The sequence below is a fragment of the Xiphophorus couchianus genome, chromosome 21 (assembly GCF_001444195.1).
Source record: "Xiphophorus couchianus chromosome 21, X_couchianus-1.0, whole genome shotgun sequence".
Lineage (NCBI taxonomy): Eukaryota > Metazoa > Chordata > Actinopteri > Cyprinodontiformes > Poeciliidae > Xiphophorus > Xiphophorus couchianus.
Genome location: NC_040248.1, coordinates 1,466,450 through 1,478,759, shown reverse-complemented (window position 1 = coordinate 1,478,759; position 12,310 = coordinate 1,466,450). Strand labels below are relative to the sequence as shown.

General features: G+C 45.5%; 2 protein-coding genes across 36 annotated transcripts in view; one reads left to right on the top strand and one right to left on the bottom strand.

Moving 5' to 3' along the window:
• LOC114136418 (NACHT, LRR and PYD domains-containing protein 3-like) overlaps positions 1-12,310 on the top strand; it is a 476,176-nt gene that overhangs the window by 291,582 nt on the left and 172,284 nt on the right. The gene's annotated exons all lie outside the window — the stretch shown is intronic.
• On the bottom strand, positions 883-10,331 carry ezh2 (enhancer of zeste 2 polycomb repressive complex 2 subunit). The gene is made up of 19 exons (XM_028004412.1): positions 9,982-10,331; positions 7,246-7,369; positions 7,046-7,174; positions 6,857-6,976; positions 6,666-6,786; positions 6,263-6,442; positions 6,007-6,112; positions 5,767-5,930; positions 5,596-5,693; positions 5,297-5,528; positions 4,636-4,802; positions 4,234-4,369; positions 4,035-4,160; positions 3,783-3,961; positions 3,620-3,715; positions 3,138-3,219; positions 2,980-3,060; positions 2,824-2,908; positions 883-1,719 (listed from the first exon to the last, which is right to left on the bottom strand). The coding sequence occupies exons 2-19, from the start codon at positions 7,360-7,362 to the stop codon at positions 1,659-1,661; spliced, it is 2,280 nt and encodes a 759-aa protein (XP_027860213.1). The 5' UTR covers positions 7,363-7,369; positions 9,982-10,331; the 3' UTR covers positions 883-1,658.

Genomic DNA, 12,310 nt, shown 5'->3' with positions numbered 1-12,310 from the left:
CAGTCAGCTGGCTGAACCAAATTAAACTGGTTCAGCCAGCTAAATTAAACCAAAGTAAACCTTTTGGAAGAACTACGGAAGCCCAAGAGGCCCTTAAATTATCCAAACGATTAAAATTAAATTGAGTCATAAGCTTCACATGTTAGAAGTGTGAAATATTACGGTTGTAATAAAATCGGCCCATTTTCACCGTAACTTTCCCCAGTTTTACCAAACCGCTTCAACGCCGTTACCATGGCAACCAACCGTAGGAAGCTGGCCGAAAGATGAACTTTAGAAATCTTTGAAGTGTGGAGCTAAATGTTATGAAAATGTGTGTTTGTCAGATAGTTGCAAATGTTGGACCGGTTCTGATCAGGACGGGTTCAGACATCCGGAACCAAATCTTTCTCTAAACCCGAACGGACCAGAGCAGAAAAAAACCAGAGAAGAAGAACCATTCAGAATATTTTTAATCTGCAGAATCCCAATAAACATAAAAAAAAAAAAAAATCAGCACCGGCGTCAGCAGAAGAAGAACCTGAAGTTTAACGGGTCGGGTTCTGTTCGGAACCCGACCCGGCTCAGCACCAGCGACGTGATTCTACAGGAGGAGCTCCGGACAGTTCTGGAGGAATGTTCTGGTCCGGTAGCAGAGCATGCTGCGGTTCTGGTCGGACGTCCAGAACCTCCTGACCCGAAACAGAAACAAACCGTCCATGATCGGCAGAAAGAAAAAAAAAAGAACAAAAAAGGATTAAATCCAACGAACCGGGTCAGAACCGGTTCAAACCCGTTAAAAAGGAAACCCTGGCATTACTGTTGCTATGGTAACAGCCCCTCCCACACACGTCGCTGCACACCGTCAGTCAGCTGGCTTAAAGAATCCATCGCCATGACAACAACTTTTGACTATTTCATTTGCACAAAAACAGAAACAACAATAAAGGTTCTGCTGTTTCACCAGCTGAGGGTTTGGTTCTGATCCGGTTCTGATCCAAACCGGACCAGAACCAAACAGAACTTAGGGGTCCGGTTCCTCGTCCCGTGAAGAATCAGAACCTGGATTTAAAAAAACTAAAATTGAGCACCAGGTGACAGAACCGGGCCGGTTCTGATCCGTCACCAACAAACCGTTCCCAGCTTCTCCAAACAGAATCATGATAAAACACAAACATGCACAGAACCACCAGGAGGTCCGGTCAGCGGTTCTGGATCAGTACCAGGTCCGGTTGACCCGACAGGAAGAAGTCTGCGGTTCTGCAGAACCCGGACTGAAGCACCATCAGAAGGTCCAGGTAGGGGAGAGCGGAGGAGGTTCTGGTTCTGGAGGTTTAGACCGGGTAGCACCAGAACCAGAACCAGGTTTGCTGGTGTGAAACGACCTGAGCACATTGCCAGTGTTCAGTCTGTGGTTCTGATCCGACAGTCTAACTGGATCAGGACTTGTTTGGTTTGGCAGTGTTGGGTCCGTCCGGGTCGTGAACAGAACCCTGGCGCTGCTGGTGGAGGAGTTTTGGTCCCGAGAGTCGACTTTTGGTTCCGGTTGGGTCCGAACGTCCGGACCGGAGAGGAGCGCTTGTTGACGGGAAATAAAATAAACGCAGAGAAAAAGTTTCCTGAAGAGAAGTTTGTTTCGTTTGGGTCTAAGGCGTCCGGGTCAGAACCGCAGGTCCGGTTCAGGCGATCTCCATCTCGCGCTCGATGCCGACGTACTTCAGGGCGTCGGCCTGGCTGTACCTGGAGGCGGAGACACGATGACATCATCAAAACGAGACGCAGATTCAAAACAAAAACAACAAAACAAAAGAAACTTCAGCAGCTCAAAGGATTAAAGACTAAAAAACTTTTAATAAGCAGAAATAAAACCACATGAGAAAAATCTGAAAAATCAGAAAACAATTTAAATATAAATGAATTTAAGAGGCTTTTTAAAGGTAAAAATGTTACAATCCTGAGTTAATAAACTCAATAATGATTTTTGATTTTAGGTTCTGATCCTGCAGCTCAGAGATCAGAACAGATTTAATCCTCAATCTTTTTAAATTTATAAAATTAAATAAAACGTTCGGATCCAAAAGGTTCAGCTGGATGGTTCTGGTGTCAAAATGAGGTTTAAAATCAACATGATATTTAATTTATGATGTGAATATTCCTTTGAAACGATTCAGTTAAAATCCAGAACATTTATTCATAAACCTCCATGTCAGCCATCTTGGCGCCGTTTGATGTTTTAAAGCCAACATCCAGTTTTAAAAACATCTTTAATTTTAAAGACACTTTATGAAATCTGACTTTTTTCTGCTCACCATTAAAACATGGATTTTATGACAATAAGAGTTAAAGTTCAGAGAATAAAAACGCTCTCAGCTCCAGTCACGGTTCCCATTTCCTGACTGGGATGGAATCATGGGGCGTTCACTGAAATCACGTAAAATCGTCGTTCACCAATCACAGCAAAGGGAACGTCGGGGTTTTCTAATCGATCAATAATCATCACTGATGCAGCCGGTGGGGATATTTACTTTAACATGAAGTAAATATGTATTTATTTTAAACTTTATAAATGAAGTTATTTTTTAGAGCGGCGATGCTGGTACCGCTGGACAGAGGAGAGTTTGGGCTTTTAATTTGAAAAGTCGTACTGATCGTGTTGCTCTGTGCCTGCTGTGGAAATTCTGGTTTATTTATGTTTTCCCAGTTAGTTGCTCGGTGTTGGAAGTGAGTTTTGTTGCGGTAGAGAATAATATTTCTTTTAGACGAGCTTTTTCTCGCTACATGAAGATCCGATATCCGTGTTTTGGTCGGTATAAATCCGTTTGGGTCGAAGTTCTGCTGACCGACCTGTAGTCGAAGAACAGCTCCTCTCCGGTCTGGATGGCTCTCTTGGCGAAGATCCCGATCCTGTGATCCCCGTTGACCATCATCACTGCAGAGATCGGACCGAGTTACAGCAGAACCACCAACAGAACCCGTCCGCTGCGGTTCTGACCGGCCTACCTTTTGCATAGCAGTTTGGGTTTACAGAGTGATTGGCGAAGCGGATCTTGTTGCCTTTCCTCGTGGCGTCGACAACGAAGTCTGGAGGAGGAAAGATGAAACCGGGTCACAGTCTGAGATGACCCGGTCGGTTCTGGCTGGTTCTGCCGGGTTCTTACCGTTGTTGAGGTTGAAGAGGAAGCTGCACATGTATTTATCGTAAACCTTCCCTCGGCGGTCGGCTTCGTCCTGAGAGATGATCTGCAGGAGACAGAAAGATGAAGATACCAGGACCAGAGTCCAGATCACCGAACACGACCCGTCCGCTCCAGAACCTGCTGCTGTCCTCAACCCACAACCACCTCTAATGACCTTTAACCTCAGCATGAGGGTCGACCTGATGGTCAAGATTTAGATGTGGAAACCTTGGAAACCAGAAACTGAAGGACGGAAAGAAGGATGAAGGAATGAATGGATGAATAATGGACAGATGAATGAATGAATGGACAGACTACCGGATGAATAAAACTTTCAGCGAACACAAAGTGAATAACTCAGAGACAAAGTGAAAGTTTCTCGGTGCATCAGAATCGTTTCCCAGCCAGAACCAGAACTCAGAGTCCAGTCCAGGTTCTGGTTCTGGTTCTGCTGCAGGCCTCACCTCTCCACAGTACTCGGAGATGAACTCGTTCTTCTGGACCGGCTCCTTGATGAAGATTCCCCACCCGGCCACGTCGGACGGCGCCAGCAGCAGGTGCTGCGACCAGAACCACCGGTTAGGGTCCGATTACAGCCTCAGAAGGTTCTGCAGAACCGGGCCTCACCTTCTTGGCGCCGCGCTGGATGGAGCAGTTCTTGCAGGACACGTTCTTGCTGTCCCAGTGGTCGGCGGCACCGCAGGTCAGGCACAGGTCCGGGTCGCATTCCCGCACCGCCAGGTAACAGGGGCACTGCTTGGTGTTGCACTGGGCTTTGCACCGGCAACCCGGGAAGCGGTTCTGACCTGCGGAGACAGGACACCGGCTCAAAACCCGGCCCGGCAGAACCGGGCCCGGCAGAACGGGGCGTGTGCTTACACTCGGAGCTGCACTGGCAGAACTTCTCGCAGAAGTTCTGCGCGGTGACGCAGGGGCAGGACGAGTCGCAGGGTTGCCGCGGATGGTCACACGGCTGGTAGTTGTACACGTGATTGGACGACCCGTCTGCAGCACAACACACACTCAGCGCTACGGGTTCTGTCTGGGTTCTGCTGTGGCCTGGCGGGGCGGTTCTGACCTTTCTTCAGCTGGATCTTCCTGCAGTGCGTGGCCCACAGCCGGTGCTTCCTCTTCTTCTTCCTGGGGGGCGTGTCCTCGTCCTCGGCCGGCGCCCGGGCGATGATGGCCGACTCTTTGACCCGGAACTCGTAAACCTGGACAGGAAACGCGTCAGGGTCCGTTTGCTGCTCCGGTTCTGATGGACCGGAGCGGGTCGGGCTCACCTGAGTGAAATCGCCCATCTTCTTCAAATCTAACAGAATCGGTCTCAAATGTTTGTGCAGCAAAAAGTTTACAACTTTAAAGATATTAATAAAGAAGTTTGCAGAGGTCAAAGGTCATCGACATCTTAGAAAGCAGCTCAAACAAAAACTTCTTGCTACACAAAGGAAGCTGAGTTTGAAGCTGAGCGCCGCCTCACCTGTCTGCAGGTCTTGGTGCCGATGAGGCGGGCGATGGCGCAGAAGTTGTCGTAGTACGTCCCGATCAGAACCCGGAACAGAGACGCCTCGGCGCCAGTCCAGTCAACAGCTTCCGGGTCGCAGGTCAGCTTCATCTTCACCGGCGTCTGGCAGCGAGAGTTCCCCTCTGCAGACAGAACCAGGTTCACTGACAACAAACCGACCAGCAGCGCTCAGAGGAACGGCGTCACTCGAACGCATCGCTGGCAGAATAAAGCCAGAACGCTAATATTAAATTAATCTGATTTTAAGATTTATAAACTTAACCAGGATCTGATTTTAATTTAATTTTAGTTGCTGTTTTACTATTTTATGAAAGAATTACTTAAAGATAATTTATGATGCCTTGAATTTGTAACAAACTGAAATCAGAACCAGATTCCTGCTAAAGAAATAAAACAAAGTTCAAAAGAAAACAGAAATATTTAAAGTAGTTTAACAAAAAAATGTAATAAAATAAATCCATAAATAAACAAAAGACATTTTTTTTTTTTATAAATCCTGAGATACATTTTGAAAAAAATAAACTTAAAAAAAATCTTGACACAAATAAGTACAGAAATAAAAAAGTAAATCTGAAAACATAAATTGTGAAATAATAAAGTCCAGGTGGATTCTGACCTGAGCTGCTGGTCGTCTCGTCCTTCTTGTCCTCGTCGTCCTTGTCATTGTCTCGCTCGTCGTCCTTGCTCCCCTCGCGCTCGCTGTCCGTGTCTTTGGTTTCCGAGGAAACGGTGGGCGTGCCGGGCCGGCTGCTGCTGTTGGGCAGTCGCCCGCGGCGCCGGCCCACGCTGCGTTTAGACGGCGTCTTGGCGCGCTCGCCGCCGGCCGGATACTCCCTCGCCATCCCGTCCTGAGAGCAGAGCGTCGTTTAATGGCCGCTCCTCAGACCTGAAGGGGCCAAGGGGGCGGAGCCTCACCTGCACCAGGTACATGTAGCATTCGGCGCCGCACGGCTTCGTGTTCACCAGGTTCTCCAGGTTCTTACGCTTGTAGGTGTTTGGCGTGGCGTGGAAAGCTGGGAGGGAGAGTCTGTTGTCATGGTGACTGCATGTTGGTATGGGAGGGCGGGGCTTAAGGAGTTTACTCACGGTGGAGGAAGCAGTCGTATTTGAAGCAGCGGCGGCAGAACAGCGTGTGGAAGGAGTGCAGGCTCTGCTCCCGCTGGACGGAGCGAGCGTTTGGGCCGTCGATGTTCGGCGTGCATTCAGGAGGGAGAGCGCCGGGAAGCTGCTGCTCCGTCAGCTCCTTGTACCTGGAGGAGGAGATCAGAAACATCAGAAACAATAGAAACAGAAACATCTGAACTGTCTGGATCTGACTTCACTGACTTCTCCTTCAGCTCCTCGGTGGATCCTTTGTCAGGGAACATGGAGGAGATGGCTTCAAAGATCTTATCAGACGGGAACTTCTTGTTGGCGTCGCTGTTGCTCCGACCTGGGGACGACAAACACACACACACACATACACCCAACCACACACACACACACTTCATCATGAAAACGACCAAAACCTGGGCAGACAGAGAGAAAACAGAAACGCTGCAGCAGATAAAAGCGTCTGATTGGCTGAAAGTTGCCGACTCACTTTCGTTGCCGACATGTCTGTCCTTGCTGCCGTCCTCCAGCTGATCCTTGCCGTCACACGTCTCCATCTTCTCCACCTTGAAGTCCTGCTCTTCCTCCTCCTCGTCATCCTCGTTGTCGCTGTACTGAACCATGGAGTTGACCAACTCCACGAAGATCTCGTCGTTGATGAAACCGCATTCTGAAAAAAACAACAGGAGAGAAAAACGTCAGAGATTTCTCTCTTTGCCTCTGAATGCATGTGAACGCCAAGCGGACCGGAGACCGCTCCAAAAACAGGAAGTGGACTACAGCGCAGGGCATTCTGGGTTCTGCTGAATGTGGAAAAGGTCTGGAGCGACAGAGGAGACGATCCGGCCGTTTACAGCGGACCAGATGAAGGTTCTGTAGGACGAGCCGCTCACCTCGGTCTCCATGGACTTTGCCGTCGTAGTTCTTGATGAGCTCCTCTATGAAGGTGCCGTCCTGGTCCAGGATCTCGTCTCCCATGTAGGGGATGTTGTGCAGCACCGTCTCGTCCTCCACCTGAAGGAGAGCCAGAGTTACAGACGGCCCAGGAGGAAACGGCGCCGTGACCACAGGAAGCTGCTCGCACCATGAAGTTCTGCTGCAGCGGCGACCAGGAGTACATGACCGGAACCGAGGCCACGGCGTTCAGCGTCTTCAGGGGGATGACCTGCCGCGGGAACTCGGAGAAGCCGCTCTCCACGGTGCACTGAGGGGAGAGGAGAACGTCAGGGTCACGGTCAGGTCGGCGCTCGCCGTCAGCAGGAAGGCGGCTCACCTCTCTGGAGGCGCGCAGCGAGCTGACCGACGTCATGATGTGGACCGGCTGGATCCGCCGCGTCTTCCACTCCTGGTTCAGAGTGTCCGTCCGCTCCACGATCTTCTGACGGTTGGAGTTGAACATGCTCTGCAGCAGAGGAGGTTATTAATAACCTGCCTGAATCCTTTTAGAGGTCAGAGGTCAGAGTGTGAACCCACCTTGACCTCGTCGGCTCGTCTGAAGCGTTTCTGCTGCCGGAGCCTCATGTACTCAGACTTCACCCTCCTCTTCCAGCAGGCTGGACCTTTATCCGAACGCTTCCCTGTCAGCACCATGATCGCCCTGCGCACACACACACACACACACACTTCACATTTACTAAAGAGAGGAAAGACAGGTGTTCACATGAGCTATGAAAACATCTCGTCGTATTAAAATCCCCAAATTCCTCTTCGAAGTGAAGAACATCTCTTCAGTTTTTAACTGGGTTCAAAAGGATTTCCTGCAGCAGTCAGGATGGCAACAAACATGAGGAGGCCTCTGACTGAAGACTGCTGCTGCATTAGTTTCAGCAAAGACAATAACCTGGATGAACCCATCAGATGTTAGCTAGCTCTGCTAATCCACCTCGTTTGCTTTTGCTGCTCCTCTTTAACTCCGTCTGGCCGTTTGGTTGGAATGAGATACGAGTCGATTCATGTCTGCACGTCAGAGGAGCAGCAGCTGCTTGGTTTACTGTTTATAACGGCTTTAGACCCTTTATTCTGATTTTAATATTTTTATTTCATCATCTTGTTTTTATCTGTCACTATTGTACAGCACTTTGGGTAAAAATATTGTTTCTTTAGGGTTTTTTTTATGTGCTTTATAAATAAAATGGATTGGACCATCAGATTCCCATCAGCACCAAGATAACGAAAGTTTTCATGTTTTTCTGGACTGCAGTCAATAAACCTGAAAACTGCAACATAGAGACGAGTTAAATTAAAGTAACTTCTGTCGATTCTTCACAAATGTTTTTAATGTGTTGGAATTTTATATGTGGAAAAACAAAAAGAAATCAAACATGCTGCATTCAAGATTCTGAAAAGATGGGAGTTTTCAGTTTTGATTAATTTAACAGAATAAAATTATTTCTTGATAAGTTTTTATTCTGGTTCTGAAAAGTACATCATATTCAGCCTTTACTTTCATTTTAAAAAGAGACGCATGTAAACATGAAGTCTGTGTTTACAGAGCTTTAAAGCAGAAAGTTTCTCAGTTTTAGATTTACATTTAGCAGCTTGTTCCAATATCAGACACTCCGCACTAATGAGAAGTGTAGCAGGAAGTGTCGTCTTATTTCAGGACGTTTCCTGCCACATGTTTCTGCAGGAACCACAGATCAACTGAAGAGTCGCTGCCCAACATAAAAAAAGGTTCATTTTGTTTTCTATTATAATCCAAGAGCCGACTGGTGATTTTACAAATGTAAGCAGCTGATTAACTGAACTTTGACCCCAGAGACGTTGAAAATGAGGATTCATAGATGCAGACAGAGGAGGAGGAAGTTCAAACATAATGACAAAGGGTCACATCCCCAATCCAACATCTTCATAACAATAACAATACGGCCGGATGGAGATTTAAAGTAAAGGATGTGGATTAGCAGCGCTGGCTGACAACTGGACGTGTTACTGTGGGATATCGTCTCTGCTGCCTGAATGGTGAGACGTTCAGGCGTCTTCTGGTTCGTTGCAACACTGACTGCTGCTGGAGATCCATCCTGCCCGCAGCATCACAATCCTTAACGACTGAAGATATTTGGAACATTTGAGTTATGAGATTTAATTTTATTTTGGGATAAAAATGTTTGAACTGATCTGCAGAGAAAGGCAGGCGAGTCAAAGATGAACCTAGAATATCTCGATATCTAACAATATTATAGCAACTACATGGTTTCCCAACATTGTGAAATCATACAGGAAGTAATTACCTAGTTACTAGTTAACTAATCACTTCAGTTTAACAACAAATCAAACTGGAGATATACTGGTATGCAGCTTCTCATTTAAAAATAAAAAATTCAGTTGGACCATTCATGATGTCACATCAAATGTTTACTGTGAATTTATAATTAATACATTTCTATTTCATTAAAAACATGTAAACAACGCCCTGAATAAGGTGTTTCTAACCTCTAGAGAGCTTTACAATGCTTACTGTTGATGAATTAAAATGTCAAAATCAAACTGGTCAGGAGGAACTGGTGACTTGATGCCATAAACTGGGTTTCCTTGGACAGGAAACTAATTTTACTAATGTGAATAATAATCTGCTGGGACTGAATCAGAATGTATGAAATTACAGTCAAAGCCAGTTATTAATTATTCCCCACATGATAATTACTATGAAGCAGGATTCTGATCGTTTCTTTAAAATGATGGTTATTTACCAGCAGGTTTAAAGTGGCAGGCTGACATGTTTTTACTGACTTGATCAGCCTCACAGATCAAAAGTAAAGAAAATAAGGATTCATTTCTCACAGCTACAGCTGATTGAAACAATCAAACTCCACAAAGGAAATGTCTGACCGCCCCGTGAGGTGAAAAGTATCTAAAATTGAGAAAACCTGTCAGATAGTTTCAAGGTGAACTTTCCAAACAAAACCAGGAAGCTTTAGCTTGATATCGTGCTCAGTAACCCCTAAAAATATGGTTTCCTCTTTTTGCAAACAACTTAAAGAAGTTAAATACAGTAAAGTGAAGTTAAATCACGATGTTTATATATTTAACTGAACTCTGCAGCGTTTTTCTGGTTAATTAATAAATACAAGGGTACGAATTTGTCTCGAACACCCCGGCGTGCTAACTAGCAGTTGGTCAGTTAACAAAGCACCAAGAACAGCTTGGGCCGTTTGGACCTCATGAAACTCGGCGAAAACAAGCAAACCCATCACTGACAGCTCCTCTCACCTGGACGACAGGCTCTGGCCTCATTCAGCGCAGTGATTCCGGGTAAACACGACGAACACTGGGAGAGCGGTTCTTTGTGTGGGAGCTTAGCCGAAGCGTTAGCTCCGCGGCTAGTTAGCAGTTAGCTCAGCAGGAGGCAGCGATTCTGAGCGCGACAGCCGGCTTTACAACACCGACCGTCCGTTAAACAGCAAAAGCTTCCGTTCCCACGCCTCAATGTGGACCTTTTGCGATAACACTGATGCTTGTTTTGATGGACACTGCTGTCATTTAACTCCGTCCTTTCTGAAACCGAACAGTTTATTTTCAATATTTCCGCCTCGACGCGGAGCAGGTTCAAACTGTTCACCGTCTCGCACTCGCCGCCCACTCCGGCTACAGCAGATTGAAGAGGCGCCAAACGTTTCGACCAATCACCGAAGCCGATGTTTGGGTCTCAGAGTGTGGTGTCCTGTGATAGGCCAGGGAAACCTACATTGTATCCAATAGCAGTTGGAGATAAAACGGAGGCCCTGTATTTGAGACATGCGGACAGGTTTCCTTTGTTCTCACATTTGTCAATGTAAAAATATAAATTCAGCTGAAAGTAGGCTGTTTGATAATCAAATCAACTACAATTTCTTAAACAATCCATTATTATCCAAGTTATGTCGGTGGATTTCTACCCATTTGTGTTTAATTGCTATTATCCACAGATAGAAAGTAATTCTGTGCTTGTAAAAACTCATGGCGGCCTTTGAAATGCAGTGACTCTTCTTCCTCCTACACCTCCTGCCCTCTGACAGCTCAGCTGGGAGCTTCAGCAGATGAAACAAAGCCGCTTTCAGCAGGAAGGTCAGTCAGTAATGATAAACATCATGAAACCGTCCCGCTCCCAACCCAACAGGCGAAAACTCTCCGCTTTAACAGCTTGTTAGTGGACTGAGGCTCAGCAACAGAGACTGTCAGCCGGAAAAGGGTCGACGAGTTTATTAAGCCACACCTCCTCGAAAAGCTATTGGCTTACGTCAATATGACGTATCATGTTGCGTTCACGTTATTATCTAAGAGTGTGTGAAGTTAGAATACAAGCTCGTCAACTTATTTTTCCTGTTTTAATTTGTTTTGAAGGTATTTAGAGACATTTAAATATCAGCATTGAGTGCAAACAGTTCAATAATACAGTAAATAGGCGTAAAAAACACAATATCAGAAATACATTCATTAATTTCTTTTTTCTAATTACTTCCATGTTTTCAGAATTTTAAAAATAAATGTTGTGGAAATCATGAATTAGTTTATTTATTACAGTATTTATTTAATATCATTGCCGTGTGTTTTTCATATATGTCAAACATTAATGTAGACACACTACAACCCATCAAAGTAAATATAATTAAATAAATACTGAAATAAATACATGATACAAATATTTGACTTAAAGTTTTAAACACTCGAACATTCAGATAATAGTATGTTTAAGAAAACATTGACCATTCATATAAACAATAACATCTTTATTAAATAAAAATGTGAGTGAATATTTTTTATCTACAGTTTGGAACAGTTTTTTTTAACTTCACATATAGAAATAACATGTTTATTTGACAAATTATTCATAATTGAGCACTTTCATCTTCCAATAATGGAACATATAATGGATGTAGGAGCAGATTGTGCCTTTCTGTATTCTAAATGGTTTGGGTCACATGATCTGTCAGCTGTCTATTTAGGTAGCATGCGGTGTTGATGACAGGAGGTGTGTTCCACCCGAAAGGGGGAAACAATTTTTGACCGCAACGCAACACAACACAACGCAATATTAACGTGACGCAATGCTATTGAATGAATGCTGTGTGGATCGCTGGAACTATGTTAGAGGTGTTATTGACAACATGTTAGAGGAATGACTTGTTGTACAAAGGAAATAAGATGATGATTGCCGAGTCATGGAAATAAATGGATGAACTGGACTAACATCAAGGACGGCTCTCATTTCAATCAGCGGATAAGTGATCGGCGTGTCAACTTTACCCCGGTGTACCACCTCAGGGGCTTAAAGCTTTGGCTTAGCCTCTATATAAAAGTCAAAAATTGTTTATGACAAGAACTGATCGTGGGAAAGGAACTTTGGATGGCGTTTGTCTACGACGAGGGACGCAGACGGAGCCTGTTTGTTGGGAACGGAGCGTCAGCTGATTGGCATCAGCTCATCTGCAGCCTGGGGTGACGTCGGACAGGATCGGCGTTCAGGAGGACACCTGGATTTCCTTGTTGCTGGATTTGAAATGCATGCATCGAATAGGTATGTGTAGCGCTACACTTATTAAGATGGCCATCTGAATCTAAA